Source organism: Nannobrachium achirus, assembly GCF_963921795.1.
Source record: "Nannobrachium achirus genome assembly, chromosome: 9".
In the NCBI taxonomy this organism is placed as follows: Eukaryota; Metazoa; Chordata; class Actinopteri; order Myctophiformes; family Myctophidae; genus Nannobrachium; species Nannobrachium achirus.
In genome coordinates, this window is record NC_137818.1 from 43688979 (window position 1) to 43713505 (window position 24527).

The following is a 24527-nucleotide window of genomic DNA, read 5'->3' on the forward strand; positions in this document are numbered from 1 at the left end:
AACACAATTCTTTTAATTTATTTTTCTAAACCGGATCACACAGGCCAGTTTGGAATGAATACCAGGCTTTCCTCAGCGACAGTGGAATGTCTAGTGATGCAAGGTTAGTAAAGAATAGTATACCATTATAGTATTAGTAAATAGTATGGAATTGGGACACAGCACAGGTCAAGCCTTGTGTTTTCCATCTTGAAGGCACCTTTGCAACTTCAATCAGCACAAAGAGACAGCCAGGATGGGCTGTCCTGGTGCTACAGCGAGCCATATATGCACAGAGCACCACACAAGCCTAATCACAACGAACGTGTTTGTTCTGTGTCATGTCATTCCCACTCTGTCCTGTCTCTCTCCACTATTCAATACTATCTGATAAAGCAGATCTTCCGTCTAAAAGCCCCGCTATCTACACTCAAATAGAGCAAAGTGGTTTGAAGCAACCAGAGATTGCCTCGCACTCTCACTAGAGGGGCTGAAGGGGGGGGTGGGGTTAGATTATATTGCTTGTCTCAGAATTGAGTGTGTGTGTAACAATTAAGGATTAACACATTTTATAATTAACAGCAAAAGAATTAGAGTGAAATAAAGTAAACTACCATCCAAATTCACAAAATCTCTACGCAAGTGCGTCCGTGTGAGTAAAATGTGTTGCAAATACATCTCAAGAACTGCCTGACCAATCGGTTTCAAACAGATAAGCAATTCTTCTCAGGCCAAAATCTCTATGTCTAACCAGCATAATGTTCTATTACAGTATATGTGGTACAGTCCAGCACTTAAATGCTAGCCTTAAAACAGTTCAAATACTAATGCAGGAAGAAATGCCATTACTGTATGTGAGGTAATGGGTAATTTTTCACAGCATAACAGCAGTATTCATAATCATTCAAAAAAGAATGTATTCTGTTCAGTATCAGTGTTTTATGTGAGGATAGAATTAGGGAGTGTTTAATATGTTTTATTACTTCAGACTGTTCAGAGTAAAACAGTTATGTTTGCCAATTGGCATGTGTATCTGTGTGTGTGTGTGTGTATGTGTGTGTGTGCGTGCGTGCGTGCGTGCGTGCATGCATGCGTGCGTGCATGCGTGAGCGTGTGTGTGTGCGCGTGTATGTGTGTGACATGCCTGGGCCAACAGCTCTCTAAGAGGATATTTCAGTAAGGCACCAAGTATGGTCACTTTTTCCACTTTTACTTTCTTTTGTCAGCAGTGCCCACTACAACTGAATGTATAATTAAAAAAATATGTTTTTGCTGAACTACAACTGAATGTATAATTCAAAAAATATGTTTTTGCTGAACTACAACTGAATGTATAATTCAAAAAAGACCTAAACCTAATTCATAATTTGTTGCGGCAACAGTGCTCACCAAAAATGGAACATTTTCAATTAAAACGTATACTGTTGTAAAACAAACTATAAATTAAAGGAGTGTCATCTGTTGGCAATAATTGCTGTTAAACTCCAAAGAGCTGATGACAAATTCAACTGTGGGTTTCTGGGAAGACGTATTGTACCAAGGGTTTCTGGGAACTCATATACCCAATCCCATGCAGGAAGAGTGAGGTGCTGGTGAAAGGAACGGGAGGATGAGCTGGGTGTGTGCAGGGGCGTCACAAGGGGGGGGGGGGAAGTGGGACTGAGTTACTAGGGCCCAAGGTGGAGGGGCCTTAATTATTTTATTCTTTAGCTATTGAAAAACAGCAGATATACAAGCTCACTCAGTGCCGCGCTGCGAGCTTGTAGATCTGCTATTTTTGAAAAGTCGGGAAAAAGTGTGCAAATCTTTGAATATTATTATGTACTTTATAAGCGAACATTTGTCGCTCAAAATTTGCTTCTGGGGGGTCCCTGGAACCATATTTTGAGATGGGGGTCTGTGGCCAAATACATATTATTTTGGGGGTCCTTCACATGAAAATATTTGAGCACCACTGACATAGAAACATAGGTTTTTCAAAAAACCTTAGAAGGATTTTAAATATTCAAGCTCGCAGCGTGGCACTCGGTGCCGCGCTGTGAGCTCTATTTTTCAATAGTTAAAGCACAAAATGTGAGTGAATCCTTGTACCCAGCAGGTGCAACACCCCTGGGGTGTGTGACTATACAGGATGGACACCACAGTGGACATTGACCTTGACTACAGTCTCCACAGTCAAAACAGGATGCCAACACTGACTTGCCCTGGCCCAAAGCACACAGCCCCTGTCTCAGCACTAACGTCACTGTTTTGGTATCTACATTTCCCTGTGAATTCTTTTTTTTCCTTTTCCATATTAGGGAGTGTGTTCACAGATCATTTTACAACGTTGCACTCGGCTCATGGAAGACTGATGAGGGATGGAGACTGTGGACATGCAAACGCTGAACAAGCCTCAACATACTCACTCTCAAAAAGGAATTTAAAGGATTGCCTCGAAAATGGAGAAACTATCTGCATTATCAATTATGATTTAATCTTTGATTTAATAATTCACTGGTATTATGCGGCAAGAGCAAAACGGACGCTATGAGTATGTGATTGCGACGAAGGTTGCAGTTTAGGATGTGAACATGGTCTATGGGTTTGCCGCTCTGACATCATGCTCTGACATCACTGTGATGTCAGGGGAACCACTCTTAACCGGTTTGCCGCTCTGACATCACGCTCTGGCTTCACTGTGATGTCACACTCACGTAATCCCTTTTATGCCCACATATGGTGATCCCTGATGTCATCAATATTAAGCCCATATCTAACAGTACTTCATATGGGAATGCCCATAATGGAGGCCACATCGGCCACATACCACACTAACAAAATCCATTATGGCCAAGACAGATGGCCAAGACCGCCCATATCTGTGTGGCTGGTTCTACAGACAGGGATCTCCATATATGGGCATAAAAGGGTATGACGTCAGATATGTCATAGACATCATTGGACTTTCACATAACAAAATAACTGAGTAAGCATGTTTGGGCTCTCACAGCATATCTCCATATACAGTACATGGATCTCCATATACAGTATGGGTACCAGGGGTCTCCATATATGGGTACCAGGGGTCTCCATATATGGGTAACTGGTCCAATATACACCACTGGCCAGATGGCCAAGACATGGCGGTAGACATTGTCCACCTGAGGCGTCTTACTAGTTATTGTCAGTTCAACAGTATCCTATGGATGTCATCAGCATACACGCCCTATCAGCGCTACTTTCCGCTCTCACACCTACTGAGAACAGTTCTGTCAGTATCAACCGCTAAGGAGGAAGCACTTGACCAGAAGAGCAGAGCTCAGAGCGTACGGTAGATCCAACAAGCCAGTCTCAGCCCCGTCACTTCTCTCATTTGGTTTTCCAAACAGTCACTTTGGGATGGATTAGTGGCCGGCAGCCAACGCTGGCAGGTTGCCAATTCTCCAGATTTATAGGGAGTGGGGGCCGACACAATCATAGAGGCCCCTTCAGTGACTGACTTTTTACAAGGCTGGGGCCACTCAAGCAACTCATTTTGCAAGGATTCTGCACACATTCTCAAGGGGGGCAAAAAAAGAAGAAACTAATCAAGGAGGTCTTGGCACAGCCTCCCCGGACCCCAGGCCCTGTTGAACTTTGAAGATCTTTTTCCAATCCGTCTTCCAATGAGCAAAATAGAGCAGTAGTTGATGAGCTATTTGGTACATGAATAGCATCAGTGTAAATGTTGTGATGAATGCTGATTCGACCGACTCAATCAAAGCATTTTAAACCTATTAATGTAATACTTTCATTCTTATTTGAATGTTGTTAAATAAATGTTGCCAAACGACGGAATAATTAAAGGCATAAGCAGAGCAGCACCACCACATTATTCAGTTTTCAAAGCTTTTCCAGTGTTCACAGACTGAAACATAAACAAAGTGTCCTCAAAACAAAGCATCCATCTTCACTTTCCCATGTTTGGTTCCGACGAGTTTAAGCTTTGACACTGAGTGCTGAACATTTGACTTTCCATTAAGCTATGTCAAAGCTTTTCCAACAGAACTGACCATTCCATTTGTAGTGGGGACGGCTCCCACACTTCTTTCCCATAACCCATGTACCAGACTCCCAGTATAGTTTCCAGCACTTAAAGTACAAGCAAGATGTTACTGCCAAGGCAACTAATAGTTCCATACTTCCATATCTTGGCTAGACTCCCTCATAACACAAGTTGCCTGCGTTATCTCTCACAGGTAGCAGAAATACTGGTTTTGTACATACAGTATACAGCAGGGTTCCCCAATTAGTTTTCCCCAAGGGCCGAATTATGTCTAGGGTACCAAGCCGAGGGCCACAACATTGCAGGGGGCGACGGTGGCGTTCCCGCTACTCCAGCGACAGTTCAGATATGGTCGTTGTCGGGTGAAAATCTTGTATGTCCAAAACCGTTCGTTTAGAATTTATCATTTAAAAAATGATTTAAACTATTGAAAACAGCCGATCTACAAGCACACAACGCCTCGCGATGCGAGGCGTTGTGTGCTTGTAGATCGGCTGTTTTCATTACTTTTGTGCGACGGCCTTGTATGATGAAGCAGGGCTTTACTTTGCAAAAGAACATACAAATTTGGAGACATGAGGTTTCCACCCGACAACGACAATATACTAGTGTTGTTGCTGCTCTACCACCATTATTACTGGGGTTGGTGGGGGCCAGACAGTAGCACCCTGCGGGCCGCAAATGGCCCGCGGGCCGCCTATTGGGGAACCCTGGTATACAGTATACTTTAAGTGTGTGGAGAACAATGGACCATTTAAGTATTTTCAGTACTAGACCTGTGCCCGTCAGGCACAGGCCTACCTGGGAACGAGGCAAGTTGGAAACAATGAAAATAGGGATTCATGCATTGCAATTTCCATCCACCCTGTTATGCAATACCTGTTGTCATAGCACCCGCTTTAAAACGTCTGTCTGTCTGTGTCCCTAAAAAATATGGACGGTGGGAAGCCATTGGTTTCTATCCTGCGAAAATGATGGGTGCCGCCATCATTGTAGAAATCAACGTTCATTGGTAGAAATGGTACCATCTCGAATGCTATTGGCTGCCAACAGTCACGTGCAACTGCAGGAATACTTGGGAGAATGTTGTGTTGAGCTTGCCAAAAATAAAGCACATGAAGAAGAATCATCACAACTCAAGCCTACCGTATATGATCACAAGCCCCTCCTACAGCATACCCTGCTTTAACATCAATTATAACATAAATTGGACCATATTTTCACAAAACGCATATTGGTGATTGAAACGAGGCTTTAAACTAGGAACCATAAAGTATTTATGACAATGTTTATTAAGGTACAGAACAGAGCAACTAGCAGCCAATCATAGGAACTTTCAGTTCCGTGTTTGATTCATTTTAAATCCGGACAACTGGCCCCCTGGTAGCCTCGGAAACCCAGGTTTATTTTGGTGATCGGAAAGAAAAATAATCCTGGGCAAACCCCCCTATAACGGTGCTGGTTCATGACATTTTAATTGTATAAATAAATGTAGCCGTTCAGATATCTCATCTCATTTTACATCAGTATTGTTCATGTGAACTGGTTTGTTTAGCCTTATCCATTATAATTATAAAATCGCTATGATTTATCACTCGTTTTCCACCGCGGATCACTTCCTCATTTACTCAAAGCGGACAGCAGCAGGAGTCATGTCACCCTCCACGTCATTTCGAAACGTCGGAGGACCGGGCGAGATATGCTGCCGGGCAGCATAGAATGTGCCGCGTTAGGTTAGACTAGCCCCCTGGTAACTAATCAAATGGCAGGTGTGGGGGCCTTTTCTGGCGGTTCTGGACAACCTCCTATCCGGCGACTTGATGCCGGGCTTGCTTTGCACTCCCTCTGGTCGTCTGTGACGTGTCTGGAAGATGGGTGGTTGAGCGGTTCTCGAGATACGTGAATTACAGACGTACATACTGTACTGTACATACATACATACGTACAGAGATTCAGTGCATTTATATGTGTCAGGTGGATGGATTTCATATGTGTTGTGTGTAAGACTGTGACGCACTGTGAAAATAGCCGATCTACAGTAGTAGGTATTTTCGTCTAAGTCAGTGGTTCTCAAAGTCGATTTCAGGGACTCTCTAGGTTCCTTTAAGGGGGTCTAAATTGACCCTTACAAGTCTGTAACTCTGACAGCGTACAAATGGAACCCGGGTCCATTTGGTTCCATTTGTACACTGTCAAAGTTAAGGGGAGACCTTGAAATGTGAAAGTTTGAGAACCACTGGTCTAAAGTGGTTAAATGAATGCTCCAGATTTTGTTGTGTGATCAACCCTCTGTCTTGTTCAGCTGACCTGTGATGCAAGCAGGCTAGTAACAGGACAGTAGTGAAACCCGAGTACACTTAGAAGGACGGCTGCAGGCAGCCAGGATGCCCGTCTGGGGCGAGATGACAGGGGCCGCAGCACATTAGCCACATGTCTCTGCAGCGATTCGGAGCAGGTTGCTGGAGTGAGGCCCTCCCTGCGTTCTTCTGGGGGCTTCCCTGTGCGCTTTGAACGAGGTAAACACGGCAACCATGACGAGCTATTTTTACCGCGGTAACACCGGTGCCATATCCCCTTTCCCAGAAGAGGAATCCATTTCACTGTCATCTACGCACACAATAACCCCAGTCAGACAACCCTGCCCGCTGTCTACCTCCCTTGCTCACTCCCACATCTATCTCTGTCGCTGACATACACACGCACACACACTCAATCACCCACTCACTCACTCCCTCACTCCCTCACTCTCTCACACACACACACACACACACACACACACCCACACCCACACACACACACACACACACACACACACACACACACACACACACACACACACACACACACACACAAACATGCACACACCCACACACCCAATACAGTACCTAAGTTATTATCCTGATTATTTGTTGTCAGGTGAAATTAAATAAAACACTAGAGGTTAATTTGACCTTACTGACACTCATGCCTGATTTTCAGTGTCACTTTCTTCAGCAAAGAGTAGCCTGCACGCGGTCTCCATTTGTGATTTGTATTTCTCCACTTTGCGTCAAAAATTCTTACGCCTATTCTCTACACATTCATAAATAATATATACTACATGCAAACACGCACATGAAATCATGGTTTATTATGTCATCATTTTCTTTCATAAACGAAAAGCTGACTGTCGCCTCTCTGAATTTTGTCTCTTCCTTCTCGTATCCAAACTGAACTTAAGCTCTTCTTCCTTTTATGCCAGTTCATGTTTTTGGTGCATCACTGTATTTAAATATTACATTCAAACGTGAAATTGCTATTTCTGTCTTACATCGGAAGTCTCCCAGAAATTGCCACTCTGGGGTTCCATCCTTAATCTTGCGCTCTAAAACTAAAATTGAAAGATTAAGGGGCATTCAGAAATACTAAGAGCATGAAGTGAAATTTGGGTGGGGGAAAATTGGAGTCGGACAATTATCATAATTTGAGCTCAAGCTCACAGAGGAGTCTGGCCATTATGGCTTCAGATGTAGTTATGGAAAGCAATTAAGTTAAGCTGCAAGATCTTTTCTCCCTTTGAACAAAGATCTATGGGTTTATATGTTGCTTTTATGAGGTTTAAACCGTTTTCTTTTTCCAAGGTTTATTTCATCAGTAAGAAATAGACTTCTTGTGGGGGTAAATCCTCACACAGAGAATGGCAGACATCAAATCTGTCAAGTGAACTCCAGCAGAGGACAAAATATGGCTCACCTTTGTAAGACAGATGCACCCTGGGAGCACGGGAGTCACCGTGGCAACGACTCACACAACAGGCCCAGACAAAGAGGAGGAGGAGGAAGAGGGGGCCTTGGCTGGTATCCATGGTGATGACGGCAGAGTTAACCTTTGGCTTTCCTACAAAAGGAGAAAGGAGAGGAGTTTCTCAAAAGCAGCGCAGATTAAGTAGTGGCTGCTTAGCATACTTCCCTGTCAACAGTGACATCACCGACTCCATACAATAGTTCAGGGGTCTTCAACGTTTTCAGGCCACTGGACCCCTTAGTTGAGAGAGATGAAGCAGGGACCCCCACAACCCATAGATACCATATGTATATCAGTGTATTTTGGGTTCATCTAAATTTGTGTTTCCAGATATTTAACCACTTGAACCGTCAATACTTAATAAACTTGACCTTTCACTCTGTACTTAGTCTGCTCTTTTTCCCCTCTACACCAAATCTCTTTGCCGAAAATAGCCGATCTACAAATTTTACAAAGCTTGTAGATCTGCTATTTTTGTTTAAAGTTCTCAGAATAATAATGGACGTTAGGGTTCAAGTGGTTAATATAAAAAAGATTCACACAAAGATTTGGAGGACCCCCTGTAGTAACTCTGGGTCCCGGGCCCCCTATTCAAGACCCCTGCAATAGTTCATATATATATGTATACATATACTGTACATATACACACACACACACACACACGCACACGCGCGCGCGTGCGCACACACACACACACACACACACACACACACACACACACACACACACACACACACACACACACACACACACACACACACACACACACACACACACACACACACACACAATATTTGTATAAATAAAAAGACAATGGGTTTATAATGACCATTAACTTTCTCAGTGTTTACTGGGCATTGAGTTCAGCAGAGAGAAGGAGCCATGGTCCTTAAAGTAATCTGTTTGCAGGTCAGTGAACAACACAGTCTTTATTGTCAGAACTGGAGTAAGGCTTAAAAAGACCTGGTTGAAGCCAGAGAAAGTTTATTACGTCTCAATAGTTTTACATCCTCATCTTTGAGAAAGAAGTGTAAAACATATAAATACGCGGCCAAGTATTCATAATCCTATCAGAGTAGGGTTTCTTATGATTACACTGGACTGACGTTAATCATAATCTATTACTAAGTTAAAGAACCATACAGTACAGCGGTTTGACATGTTTAGGCTACTGACATCAACACATGGTTCTTGACATCAGTGCAGCGTGGTTTATTTGATGTTCGAGGATGCCAATGGATTCCATTCATTTCAGTACGGTGTGAAAATCTACTTGCAGAGACTTGAAACTTGTATGAGATAAGCAATTGAACAAAGTAGTCCATAGGCCTACACTATATTGTGCCTTTATTTTTATTTTTGTCAAAGCAATTTTATCATTGCAATACTTTTGCTAATGCTAAGTCTAGCTGAAAATATTGTGTGGAGAACAGACAGATTTATGAACAAAATTCACTCGCCCAAGACTTATTAAATGTATTGTTAATGATGAATGTTGTATCCAACATTAGTTTATCATGTTAATGACTTTGGAGGAAAAGTACACAAATGCGAAATCTAAAAAGGAAAAAGCCATTAACAGGAAAATGGTCTATCTAACCTTATGTTCGATATATGGCCGAAGCTGTGATTAGACAATGTATTGACAGCAGTAAGGTCCACTCAACACACTATGACAGTTCATACAGACAATGTGTCAAAAATAGGGGAAATTACTTTTATTTTGACTAAATTACCGTACTCTAATCCTTTGATGGCTTGGAGTGAAGACAGGTTGTCTTTTCATGACCTGCATGACCCCTTGTTGTGACAGAAAGAAAAGGACTGTGTGCATGAGGGAGAGAGAGAGCAGGGTAAGACTTTGTCATATGATAGTGTATAACTTAAGCATAACTCTGGACTGCCTCAAAGAGACATGCCTCTCAGAAGATTAGAAAAAAAAGAACGGCACACTCATTACTGGCCACTGCCAAGCCCTGCCTGCTGGTACAAATCCTTGTCACATTGTCTTGCATTAAATCTTACACGCAAGAGGAGAGAGAAGCACATTCAAATCGCTCAGTCACGCAAATGGGCACACTCACATACATCTACACATGTAGTACATACTTTATGTATACATCAGGTTCATGATGTGTATTCAAGCCGCAAAAGACACGCATGTGTTCATGCATTCAGAACAGCTGTGGTGCTGATTCGACAAATGACTTCTGGTTTTCGGAGACGTCATTACAGCAAATGGAAGAACTCTCCTTGCCCTCCGTGTGCTGGCATAACTGGATGGAACAGTCTCTCTGGATCCAGTGCTCTGGTTCAATGGAATGCTCTGCTTCCGACGTCATGGAAATGTTCATTTATTTATTTTTTAAATGATTTTACATAATAATAGATAGTCCCACGCTCAATTCAGATCATACACATTAAATAAAAACATGCTGGGGACCCCTCACCTGACGAGCACTTGGAATTGTAGACCTTACATATAGTTTGACTCTACATAAAAATATTGTGAAAATAGCCAAGCTACAAGCTCAGCTTTTCCCAATGTTTTCCTCTTTCTTAGATGATATTTGACATTTTGGCCAATTGCAGTGTATACCTTGTATACACTTATACTGTACGTTGGTTTCTTTACTACTGAGTGAGAAAACAATGTTTCACATTAAACAAATCATTTGGGGAACCCCCCCCCCCCCCTCAGGGGATCCCGACCCCCAGTTTGGGAACCATTGAAATATGACTGTCTTTGTTTATAGGCTACTTATTATTTTCAGTTATGTCCTACGACAGAGTCAACACCTTGTCTGCTAGAGAAGGGGTGGAAGAAGACACTGTCTAACACAGTAACAGAATCATACCATTATAATAGTATAATTACATAGTTTGGTATGAATAGAAAGATCAGCACAATGCCAATGGTGGAACACTGGAGGAGATTATCACATGGATGGAATAAAGCAAAATAAAATCTCATGACTGAACTTCTTTTTTTTTTTGTGAAACAGCAACCCAAAAAAATGCTCTTTCATCTTAAAATATCTAATGACCGTGTTGTGAGCTTTGTAGATGGACTATTTTCGGTGCATGGCATGCTTCCAGTGAAGACATGCTGGCTTCTATGGAATCCAAATGACTGAAATCAGTCGAGGCGACTGAGAACTTACTTTAATCCACGTTATCATCAAGATAGAAGGCTGCATTTACTTTTCACAAGGGCTATAGGCTACTAGTAGAGATATCAAGTTCTAGTTAACAAAAGTGGGGACACTTAAATTTGAACTTTGTCATATAATGGAGTGTAAATTGGTTTGTTAAGCCATAAAGTGCCATGCTTTGTTGGACTATATCACTGCTGGACCTAGTATTCTTAGACTTCATATATTCACACTGGGCAATATTAAACTGGGCACAGTGGGCAGTGTAATATTATATTAACCTCGTACTGGTGGCTTGTAATGTTGATCTAGGATTTGAAACATACTCTAATGACACACTGATTAAGTCCCTCTGCATTAAAGCATCAGCTACTTTGAACTGACCACAGTTCTTTTTCATGCAGTCCATTGTTTATACAACTCCACTGTTTGCTAATACAAATAGTTTGCTAAGTAACTGAGTGGGCCCTTTCAGCCCGTCAGTCTTCAAGTTCTCATTATCCTGTTGTTCATACTGCTGTTCAGATTACAGGGTCCTACCGGTATGTTGTGGGAGACACACTAAGTAAGTCTTTGTATGTACAGTACATGTAGTATGTTTAAGTGTAGTGTACACTATGTGAATTAGCTCTGAAGGGTGCGAAATACAAAGGGGTGCTTATAGGATCCCAGAAAAGGCTTTTCCAGTGCAGGCCTTCACCCTAGTTTAATAGCACAATGAATCAGACTTCAAACTACAGAGTGCACCACAAGCTTATAAAGTATTATTTTAAAAGCACTTATTTAAGTCACACAAAGCCTCCCTGTTAATCATTGCAACGGTTCAACGTCAAACGTGTGACACATGGTCATGTGTTGCCTTAACTCGTCACTATAGCATGACTTGAGATGAGAGTGAGAATGTGTAGGCCTTTAATCCAAAACTGTCTTGCAGCGAAAATGAGAGGGTAACCACCCTTTTTTCCCTACGAAAACATTGAGGAACTAGAAGCAGTGCTCTTCCGAACACAGGTCTCCGCCAGGTGAGGAATGTTGGTTGTGGGTTATAGTCTACCTCCTGGTGTCGCTATAAAAGGCAGATTAGAAACATGGACAGACGTTTTACCTTGGCCTCTAGGGAGTGTGCATACAAAGTTGTACGCAGAACGGTGCAGTTATAGGTCAAGACGCGACTCGCCCTGTTATAGCCCCACCATGAGGCTGATTTGTAAATTTGTGTCATTTCTTCCTCAGCCAATCTTAGCCAATCAGGATGAAATATGAAAAATCTGAATGACCAATTCCGTTTAATGACTATAGAGATACTAATGTGTACCGATTTGTATGATTTTTGGACAAAATCTATAGGACTACTGTGCAAAAATGTGTTTTGCACAAATCTGCCTCCTGGTGGCTCTATAACAGGCCCATGTGAAAAATCTGGTGCAAAAGTTCTGCTTTGGTACCCAGGGAGTGTGTGTGCACAGTTTCGCTGCCATCGTGGCAACAGTGCCAGAGATTAGCTGTTCACAGACGGAAGGACGGACACACAGACACACGGACGGACGGACGGACGGACGGACGGACGGACGGACGGACGGACGGACGGACGGACAGGGTAAAAAACAGGCCTTTCGGCCTGGTGGAGACAATAAATAACCTTGTAAGTACTGTACGACCCATCTAAGACATATTGTCATTTCTGTGTGAATTACTGTATAAAATAAGATATGCTAAGGTATGATAAGATACTGTACTGTAAGGTAATAGAGAATATAAGACAAGACAAGATATGATAAGATGAGATGAGATATAAATGTATTGATCCCAGTGGAGATATTCTTGTGTTGTAGCACCAACAGGATAGGTACAGGTAAGAGTAGAGAGATAAGAATAAATATAAAATAAAATAAAAACAAATATACATAACATCTCACAACAGTCATCTGTCACAAGCAACTGTCACAGTTTTTTAGTGTACATCCTTTTAGTCTATGCCATATGTCCCAAAGAACAGTGTAGGTCATATGGGAGTCAGAAATACTACACATTCAAGCAAGTTGACAGCTTGGAATGCCACACAGCAGTCTCATGAAATGGAAAGAGGAGCACAGTGTAAGTTCTGAATGAATCCCTCACTTTGCCTCTCAGTGATTTATGTGCTTTAAAGGGATTTTACATGTTACAATACGTAAAGTTCCGATAACATGCCCCAACAATAGCCATGAACCCGTAACAGCATGGCTTTCCAATTGCCAGGTTGATTCCTGTTGAAAATAATGGGTATTAGCTTTAGTCCGCTGTCTCGCATGGCCTATTTGAGTTGCTTACCAGCTTTGGGATGATGAATCATCCGTGTGCACCAATAGAGGTGTGCACATTAAAGGTGGAAAGATGGAAGAGAGACGGAGAGAGCAGAGCTGTGCATGATGCTTAATTTATTCTTCATGGTACAACAGTGTCGCGCACTGAAAATAACTAAACTACAACCTCACAACAGGTTGTTGATGCAATGCATTGTGAGTTTGCGGATCAGCTATGTTCAGTAACCGTCATACGACAAAGTATAAATCAGGCGTTAAGTGTGCAGTATGTCCCAAGCCTTTAATTACAGTCACAGGTGACTCTGCAGCATGGAATTATCAAACCCAAGTGAACATTCTGCTAAAGTAAGAAACCCCACCTGCATAGTTGAGGGGATAAGCAGCCTAATGATAGCATTGTCCTTGGTTAAAATAGACAATAGTAGTCTTGCTTCTGAATTAGAATGGATGACCAGACACTTGAGCACAGGCCTGAAGTGAACTGTGTGGTGTATAAAACAAAATAAGACAAGGGAGTAGATAAAATAAATAAAAGACACCTACTGTAAGGCCTAAAACAATTAAGTAAAATAAATGTACTTGAAGCTCAGTGAAATGAGGCTCAATGTTTTTTTTTTTTTCTTTTTAAATATTTAACAAGTCATTTGTTCATTTGTGGTTTTAGACATTTTGATTTGCATGTGGTTAAATGAAACTAAAATAACATATTTAATGTACTCCAATGGCTTGTACACAAAACACACTACAAATGAGAAGGAGCGCAGCCCGGATGCCGTGCCTTAACTATGCCCTTCACTTTAAATGCCAGCACGAAAAGTCATCATTTTCTCTCCCTTAGTTCTGCTGCCAAGGGTGACATCTATACTATAATTTAGCGAATGTCTGAGTGTCTGTCTGAGTGAGTGTCTGTCTGTCTCAGCGTTTCTCCTCGGTGGCTGGAGCAATTGATCTGAAATCGCATCACCATCAGCATATGAACACACCTGACATAACTGTGAAGCCCGTTTGTCACTTTCACGAATCGGATGCTGTATAATAGCATTTTTATGGTGTATCTATATCTATTTAGCCTACAGTACCTTTTGTGACCACACCATGTTAAGGGAGGGGCGCTGTTGTTCAGGCCATGCACAATCACACACAAACCCACACACACACACACACACACACACACACACACACACACACACACACACACACACACACACAGGGGGGGGGGGGGGGGGGGGGGTGTGCAGGCGGGCAGGCGGGCGGGCGGGCGGGGGGGGTTCTGGCCCTGTTACAGATGTTGTCCAAAATCATGCAGATCGGTACACAGTATCTCTGTAGCCGTTAAATGGAACGGGTATTTACATTGATGCTCACATCCCATAATCCACACACTGCACATCATTTCGGAGCTCATATCTTTGAACGGGTAAGGGCTAGTTCAAATTAAAAAGGGGAAAAGGGATACTAACAGCAGTTTCAGATATGTATTTTGGGTTATAGTATCCCTGGAATTCTCTGACACACAGAGGGAAAAAAAGTATTTTCCATAAGGCTGGTAGCCAACCGCCTCTAAAGTGCTCTGACAGCACCCTGCACTCAGACGACTAGATGGCTGAAGAATTGTGTAATGGGGAGGAAAAGACAAACGCAACATTTTCAGTTCCACATTCGAGTTAATGTTCCACTAGAGGGGTCAGTTTTCCTGACGGATGATCACTGTGGTAGGCAAAAGTGTGCAGGCTTCACTCGCAACGTCATCGATTGCCATGTGTGAAAATGCTGATTTAATGCAATATCACACCCAAACTAACCACACCACCGATCCAGTTGCCATACACTGGGGCATTCACTAAATATTAAAATATTCGAATATCAAAGTCACTATTCGATGTTGTTCACTGAAGTCGAATATTCGCTTATTTTTTTTTTTTTTAATTGTTTTCTCTTTAAAAAATATATAGTTTATAAAGCTTGGCTAGATAGGAAGTCATAAGAATAAGTTGTCAACTTCCCTGGTGGATGAATTTGTTAATGCTCTATACCAGGGGTTCTCTAACCTTTTTAGGCCGTGACCCCCAAAATAAACATATTTTAACTGGGGACCCCCACCCTGACAAGCACTTGGAATTGTCTCTCTCTAGGTCGTCCTCAGACGAGCCTTCCATCGTCGCTTCCAGCTCGTTGGTGCTTTGTGCTCCTACATCTTTCTTGAGTACATCCACGTATGTAGGTATTACATATAATGTGACTTGGTTCCGCAGATAAATATTGTGAAAATAGCAGATCTACATGCTCACAACGCCTCTCAACGCGAAGCGTTGTGAGCACTATACATCACATATTCAGTTAGACACCCACCGCCCAAACTATACATCACATATCCAGTTACCAGATCCCACCACCCAAACTGCAATCCACCTATCCAGTTACCAGACAAGACACCACCTATCCAGTCACCCTGCGCTGCCACCAGTTTGTGAAGAATGTTGCGATAAATGGCTCTTCATACGGTAGCCCTAGTTAGCCTGCCGACCTGAGGAGTATAAGGTCCACTGGGCCCGTGCAGGGAGGAGGCGGGGGTGGTGGGGGTTGACAGCTGCATTTTTAAGGGTCAGTTCCACGCAACAAGCAATTTGACGTCTTGAGTCAGAACAGGGGTGGTCCTATACCAGCGAGAGCCATAGCTGCCAGAAGGAATGCACAGGTCCTCAATAGAACACCAACAATGGAACACCGCAAACATTCCTTCATGTGGAACTGAAGGGGGGGGTGGGGGGGGGGGGGGGGGGGGGGTCTACCCTCATCTTGTCTTCCAATACAATGTACAAAACAAAATGTCTTGTGGTAGAGCCTAGTAATGACTTATGCACACTGAAGGGGTCGACAAGCTTGTTTAGGCTGAGGTGCTGCAGACTAGTTTCCTTCCATTCATGTATGCTAAGGAGGAAACGCACGCGCACGCGCACGCGCACACACACACACACACACACACACACACACACACACACACACACACACACACACTCATGAACGTACGTACATACGTATTTGCTGCTTAGTTCTAATACACCTAAAGTCAAGGCCGTTCCATACTTTGACCAAAACCGCCGTTTTCGGTCAAAAGGTCCTTTTCTACCATAAAATTATATCCCTCGGGACTTCTGAAAAGCATTGGACCGAACGAGAGAAATTTGCACGTCGGAAATTTGCACGTCGGAAAACACAACTCACTGAACATTTCGGTCGAAGTATGGAGAGGCCTTCAGACAAACCAAGCAAAATCCTTCCTGTCTTTTAATGTGTTTCACCTGATATTGTTAAGGCAGTCTGCACTCATCTCATCTACAGTTGGATTCATTAAGATGTTGTGGAAAGGTCAGTGAGAACATGTTGCTGCCTGAAAATCTTTGACAGTTGATATGGGGCATTATGTAGCCATGTTGTCCCACAAACACCCAAAGCACACTAAGTGGCAAAGTTTTAATCCCAGAGCACTTAAAAACAAGAATAACTTTGAGCTGTCATCACTGACCAAACACACCGAAAATTCCGAAACTACTTCCGAAATTAAGTTGTTTTTGCAAGACTTGTAGTTAAACACTAATTAGTTACCATAATTTACAGAATATTATTGTGTATGTTTTATAGGATATAATTCCTCTCATAAAACATAATATAATGTCAGGGTATACTGCAGCATTCATTTGTTCTCACTTTACATGCAGTGGTATTCAGCAGTCATATTCTCAGCACATGGACAAATATGGCAAATCAATGTCATGTTAAAAATGCCAAGCAACCTTTAGCATTTAAAACGATGCTTACCAATTATCAGTGAACGAGCATGGTGTACACTTATCCAGAGCAACTTACAACACATATTAAACCATAAAAATGTTTAATGTCTTATTTCCAATTAATGAAACATTCAACACAACTAATACCAATGACTTGATGGGGTAGTATCACAGCAGACAATATGTGGTATGTAAGAGGAAAAGTAGGCTACTGGTCTAAGAACTGGGGCTGAATCCAGTTACAATTTAAAAAAAAAAAGAAACAGAAAAAAGATCAAATGAAATACTACAAAACTCAAATTGGTGTTTCAGTCCATAAAGATCACTGTATGTTTTGGCAAATTGTATGATGTGTCTAATTGTACGCTTTCCAATGGAGACAGGGTACTCAGTGGCTTAAGTCAACCCCAAAAAACCTTGTGAAGTCCAGACAAAATGTTCATAACATGTCTGCGGCGTTTCACAAAACACAGCTAAAACACAAAAGACTTTATCCTGACAGAACGTTTACAAAGGAAGGAAACACCTTATGATTTTGTTTGAAACTGATACTTATAGGGGAAGTCTGGTCAGCTAAGAAGTGAGCGTTATGAGAGGACACAGGGTAAAATTTGATCCATAATATCCTGTAACCAGGCCTCTAAAAAGCTAGTTGAGGAAGGAGCTTATGTTTTTTCTGTGTCACAGGGAGTGTCAGCAGGGAAGTGGAGGTTAGCGCTTAGCGGTGGACACACGATTGAGGCTATATCATCTCCTGGTTGGATCAACATCCTGCAGAAGACTGCAGGCTTTCTATAATAGCGTTCTGTGAAATCGTCCCTTTTATTTGTTGTGCAAGGATGCGCCACTTAGCAAACATGTGTTTTCAATCAAACACAATGGTGCCAGTGTTGCTGAGATAGATTGGCCCATTATATTGCATGTAAACACATCACCCCCCACAGTCTGTGGAGAGCAAGATCCAGGTGTTGATGGAAATATCAGCAGTTAAATATGAAGTAATATTTGATGGATGAATGAATCAAAGACTTTTGATGAGAGAATCACAACAGAATCAGGCTAGAAAACCCTTTGCTGTTTTGATTCTCAAATATTACTTCATAAGCACAAGTGATATTTCCATTACAATGTGCCAAGACAGTAGATAAATTATACCTTCCTCCTTCTTTATCTTGGAAATGAGATATTATGAATACTCAACTTTACTCTGCATAGTAATAACTTATGCATGGGGAAATCGAGGGGCTTCCCTTTAAAAATGAACTGAGATCATACAAGAAAAAAAAGATTGTCTATTTAATATGATCAAAAGATAATACAAGAAAGTCTTCAGCTTCAGTTGTGATATTTGTTGTAAGCTAAAAGATTAGATTAAAACTGCAGACTCTCTATATTGTAAGTTGCACGTGCAGGCTATGCAGCCACGCAGGAGGTAAAAGTTGGCCATGGGCTTACCCCCAACAAACATCCCTGCACGGCTGGGTGCTGGAGGAGCTGGGCTGTCAACGTGAGACCTCATTAGCACGGCCTCTTGGAAAGCAAAGTGGCAGAGGCTCGCGGCATAGCCCCAGGATAGAAGAAGAGAAACTAACCAGGGTCAATGGGGGTCATGTTTCCACATCGTCTGCAGAAAACACAATAATTATTTAACCAAGCCCAGCCCCTGCTGTTTAAGCTACGCCCGCTAAAAGGCTGGAGCATGCACAAAATCCATCAAATTGACGTAGGGAAAGACATGACAGAATTAACCACAGGACCTCCTCTCTGTACAAGAAGTGCAACTACAAAACTGTATGCAACTGCATTAATATAAGAGACTATATAGGTGCAACGGTTAACCGAACTAAAAAAGTGGACCATTAAGTCCAATAGGGCTGCAAACATTAATCACATGAATTACTCTTGGCGTCCTTACATGCTCACAAATGTTATAACATTGCAAAATAGCACATCTACAAGACCAAATAACAATGTGTTTTTCTTCCCAATTTAGTTTCCACTGATACACATGTCACCTCACTTAACAGTGGGGACCAACCTGCAGGGACTAGCGTAGCATCAGAGACCAGCCTCCCCTGCTACTGGAGCTTTCCACCCGCAAACATGGTCAATAACGTTCACTGGAGTGAAGCAGAAGGCAACAGCATGGTGTAGATCTTTAAAGATTGGAAATCACTAATGAAATACTATTTCAGTATCGAGAGAACAATGGCAGAGGGCAGTAATAAAGTAGAACAATTTAATGAGCTGTGGAGTCAAATTTATGAGGCACTGTAGGTGGAGTGGAGCCACCGAGTCACCCAGCACTTGAAACCCTAAGGAACCGAGTGTGTGTGTTCGTTTGCTCTTATGTAGGTGCCCCTTGTTATATTATGTTGGCCTGTGGCCGTGGGTGTGAGTGTGTGTGTGTGTGGGTGGACTTGTGTGTATGTGTGTGTGTTGGGGGAGGGGGGAGAAAGTGTCTGGCACACAAATGAGTAGGCCTATCATGCCTGGTTTAGGATGAACGAGAAAAAACTAATAAAACCTTGGGTGGGTGGACCACAAGGCACTGAACGTAATATTTCTGTGTCCCTCCTTGATTCTTGTTTCAACTTTGGTGTCTGTCAAATTTGAACTATTAAGACATTTTTGTTTTATGTGCTCAAACACCCAATAAAATAAAAAGGTATAGATCTGAAATTCATGGTCCACAAATGAAGAACATCTGTATGTCAGATCTTGGTGACATAAAATAGGTAGCGAATGTGTTGACCTGTGACACAAGGGCGTCCTGAATCTAACCAAGCAACAGTATGTGATGAGTTTGGAGTGAGAATGTGCTGGCTACACAAATCACAGTCCCTACAGAAGTATATCAATCACAGCGAACCACAGTGGCTAACCTGCTAACCATAGCTACAGATTGCCCCCCTGTCAGGAGACAGAAAGACCCCTTGTTCGTATGTACTTCATAATGTCACTTGACAATACACAGATTGGTTCCACAGAGTCCCACTATTGTCATCGAGGCTGCGATTTACAACTGCCTCAGTCTAAAGCGTCACTCTCAGTGACCAGCTTTTACTGAATGCAGCAGCCAGCATTTCAACTGGTACAAACTGAAGAGATCACATTACCCTGTGTGTCTAGTATCCCAGACACAGTCACTGGCTCAGAGGGTACTGATCTTTCCCTGAAAGACAGCAGAGGATTCCACTGCATCAACTGCTGATACACTTTAAACGTTTCAGTGATCATTTAACATACATTAAAGGAGCAATTCACACCCAAAATTACATTTTTGTCTCCTATTGATTACTCACGCCATGGAGACTTGAGTTCAATAATATTTTTTGGTATTCGTCGCATTCATAAGACAAAAAATCTATTATATTAAATGTAGTAATGCACACTCTATAACATCCGTAAAATCAGACCGTTCCTCACCCAGGAGGCAGCGCAGCTCCTCATTCAGACATCTGTCATATCAAAACTCGACTATTGTAACTCTCTCCTCACTGGTCTCCCGGCATGCGCACTTAAACCTCTCCAACTGATCCAAAATGCCGCGGCACGACTGGTCTTCAACCAGCCTAAGTTCTCACATGTCTCTCCCCTTCTCCGCAGCCTCCACTGGCTCCCGGTTGCGGCCCGCATGGAATACAAAACACTGATGCTGACCTTCAAAGCAGCCAAAGGTATGGCTCCTCCATACCTCCAAAAGCTGATCAACCCCTACACCCCCACTCGTTCACTTAGATCAGCCAACACAGGGATGCTGACCGAACCCTCGCTAAAAACTCCAGGGCAAAAATCCACTCGTCCGAGACAGTTTGCCCTCTTGGCTCCCAAGTTGTGGAATAAACTCCCTGTCGCACTTAGAACAACGGACTCACTCGCTACCTTTTGCCGTGGACTGAAAACTCACCTTTTCAGACTCCACCTAAACCCTTAGCACTACAGTAAAATCAATGACCATACATGAAGCTAGTTAACATTTGTTTGTTAGGTTTCTTTAGAACTTGATTATATTGTGTTTTTCTCTAGATAGATATCCATTTACATTGTTATATTGCTGTTAATGTACTGACCTATTATCTTGTTTATTATTGCGATGTTGTATCTGCTTATTGTAAGTCGCTTTGGATTAAAAGCGTCTGCTAAATGCCTAAACTGTAAACTGTAAACTGTAGCCCCATTGATCCGGATGGGGACCCAAATGCATTCGGGTCCCCATCCAGAAACAATGGGGGTACATTTATTGTAATCAAATTATTGTCTTAGGAATGCGACAAAACACAAAAAGTATTATTGAACTCAAGTTTCCATGGCGTGAGTAATCAATAGGAAAAAAAAGTCATTTTGGGGGTGAACTACTAATTAATTCCAGTTGTACTCTCAAAGTTACACTATTATAATACTCGAATGAACACTCAGGATTTTGCAGTGTATTCACTGACACAGGTATCTTAACATTTGTGTTTGTTTATAAGATGTTTATGACCATTATACCATAGCACTACAGAAACAACCAGAAGAAACAGACTAGAAGGGGGGTGCAATAGAGGTCACTGGAGCTTCAAGCCCAGAACACTGTAATTACTGTATGTGGTGTGGTCATCATAATTTAACCGGTTGAGACACCCGAGAACCTGGATCTTGAGTGGTGACATTATAAAGAATGTATTGTCCATTTTTACACAACTCATAAAGTAATAACGGCTCATAATGTAATAACGGTTCATAAGAGAATAATCTAAATGTAATAAAAGCTTATAATGTAATAATACACTCATAATGCAATACAATCATGATTGCATAATAACATAATAATATTTGCATAATGTAATAATGTGAACCATCCATAATGTAATAACATCTCATATTGTTAAGAAAAGTCTTATATCATAAATTAATAATCAGTATCAGTATCATGTTGGTATCATGGTCAGTATCATGGTCAGTATCATGTCAGTATCATGGTCAGTATCATGTTAGTATCATGGTCAGTATCATGTCAGTATCATGGTCAGTATCATGTCAGTATCATGGTCAGTATCATGTCAGTATCATGGTCAGTATCATGTCAGTATCATGGTCAGTATTATGGTCGGTATATGGTGTTAATATCATGGTCAGTATCATGGTCAGCATCGTAAATTAATAATCAGTATCACTATCATGTCGGTATCATGATCAGTATCATGTCAATATCATGGTCAGTATCATGGTCAGTATCATGTCGGTATCATGCCAGCCATGATATTGAAATTGCAGTTCATGTTAATGTGGTCATTGATTGGGACAGGGGGTTGTTCTAGTTCACCGAGTCCTTCAGTGGCAGTTTCAGAGCCCTTAATGCCACAGCAGCAACTGGAACAGACGTGTCTTCTCTTTAGGCCCAAGGAGTAATCCGGGGCCGAGTGGTGAACTTGTGCATCCTTCTGTTAAGCCTTTATGATAAATACGGGATTCACTGACGTTCAAAGACTGTTAAGCCATCTTCTTGTGTGATTCTTCTTTGAAGTGGCCCGCTAAGAGGACTGCTATAAGTACTTTAAAGACAGTAAAGCAGTACATTTGGGCTGTCCGCTGGCCTACTGGTCCGGGCGCATACCACTTAGGCATTGCTAGGCATCGATGCCTGGCAGCGTTGCCAGTTCGATTCCCGATCTGGACGACCTTTGCCACATGTGTCACTCCCTATCTCTCCCCCATTTCCTGTCAGTCTACTGTCCTATCCAATAAAAGCCAAAAAAACGAATCTTATATTTCAAAAAAAGAACAGCAGTAAAATTCATTGGCATAGAACTACCATAACTTCATAACATCTACACCACTTGTTGCAAAAGGAAAGCCCAAAACACAATTACACTAGCCACCCTGCTCAGTGCTCATGTTCTGTTCTCGGCTCGCTCCAACCATCTAAAACATTACCATAGCAGCATCAAATCACACAGTAACCGTCTCTGGTTCTTTCAACAGTCGGTCGTGTTGCAGAACAGCTGACACCCATATTGTTGTTGTATACTGTAATATGTAATGTATACATATAAGTGCATTGTGTATGTAGTTGGTATGTGTTTCCTTGTTGGTCTTGGGGTGGTGTGCCGTTTATATGTTTCAGTAATGACTTCGTTGTATATTGACGTAACAGTAAAGTTGAACTTGAACACATCCCTGACTGTGAGATCAGCTATCTTTGGGCTTGTAATGTCAAAGTATAAACGAAGCAATACGGTCAGGGAGGTCTTCAAGATCAACTTGACAGTGAACTTGAACCAGGAACCTCCTGCTCTGAGACAGCCTACCTCCGATGATGAGGCAGATGCATGCTGGGAGTGGGACACAGAACCCCAGGAAAGTTATTTCCCCCCTTTTGAAAATAATATTATCAATCAAAAAGAGAAAAAAGAAGCTCTGCAGGGATCAGTAGGCTCTCAGAGACAGGTGCTCTTTGGTGATACTGATACAGGTAGGAATATATGAACAAAAAAAGTTTCAATGAAGTACTGCTAAGTTCCAAAGGTGTAGACAGCAGACTTACAGAGAAGGAATTTCCAAGGCACTCCGTCGTTGGTGAAAAAATATAATTTATTTTGAGCAAGGCAACAAGTTGACCGACACGTTTCGACCTACTAGGTCTTCATCAGAGACCCTGATGAAGACCAACGACGGAGTGCCTTGGAAATTCCTTCTCTGTAAGTCTGCTGTCTACACCTTTGGAACTTAGCAGTACTTCATTGAAACTTTTTTTGTTCTAATATTATCAATCAATCAGTAAAATGCTCTCTGTATTGTTTGTAGTCAGATGTAGACACAAATCTTTTTTTGTGTGCCTATAATGACATGCCCAAACACAAGGTTGAAAGTAGTTCTGGAGAAACTAGAGCTGTGTTTCTGTCTACAGTACCTGGATGGGGGGGACGGGACAAAAGTGGAGCTCACACGTCACCTTACACTTATGCCATCCCCTCACAATGCCCCGCACCCCCCTGCCTGACAGCGTTTAGACCGTAATCCTGTCCTCGAGAGCTCAAAGCTCCCTCAAAGTGGAGATCTCTGGTGTGCTAATAGTAGAAAAATGAACGCGGCCACATTAAGGGAAGCTATTGGACCACTGAAGAAAAAAAGAAAAACAGACAGAGATCCGATGCATTTTTACACCTGTTTCACAGGGGGCTTTTGCGCTTTCCATTTACATAATAAACATCACATTCCTTAGCAATTACCACAACCTTTATCTCTTACTATTTATATACCCCACAGCTGTTTCCTAGTCTTATAGGCTTGTTAAAGAGTAATATTAATGTAATTATTGTTTTCCTTTTCCAACTGTGGAAACATACTTCCACTTGTAAGACCGGTAGCGCGTTTCATTGACACCCACAAAAACAAAGAATCTCAGCACAAAATACAATCTGCAGCGTTTGGGCCTGGGTCCATTTGTTTACATTAGTACTCTCAAGGTTACCTGTGGACCCTCTGGGGACAATGGCCACTCAAATGC

The 24527-nt window shown here is 42.1% G+C and overlaps 1 protein-coding gene across 1 annotated transcript in view; it reads right to left on the reverse strand.

Moving 5' to 3' along the window:
* sema3gb (sema domain, immunoglobulin domain (Ig), short basic domain, secreted, (semaphorin) 3Gb) overlaps positions 1-18554 on the reverse strand; it is a gene marked incomplete at both ends in the record, with an annotated part of 39996 nt that extends 21442 nt beyond the window's left edge. The window contains 2 exons of the mRNA XM_080732793.1: positions 7739-7882; positions 18491-18554. Coding sequence (XP_080588919.1) covers positions 7739-7882; positions 18491-18554 — 208 coding nt within the window. The remainder of the gene's footprint in view (positions 1-7738; positions 7883-18490) is intronic.
* Positions 18555-24527: the final 5973 nt, after the last annotated feature.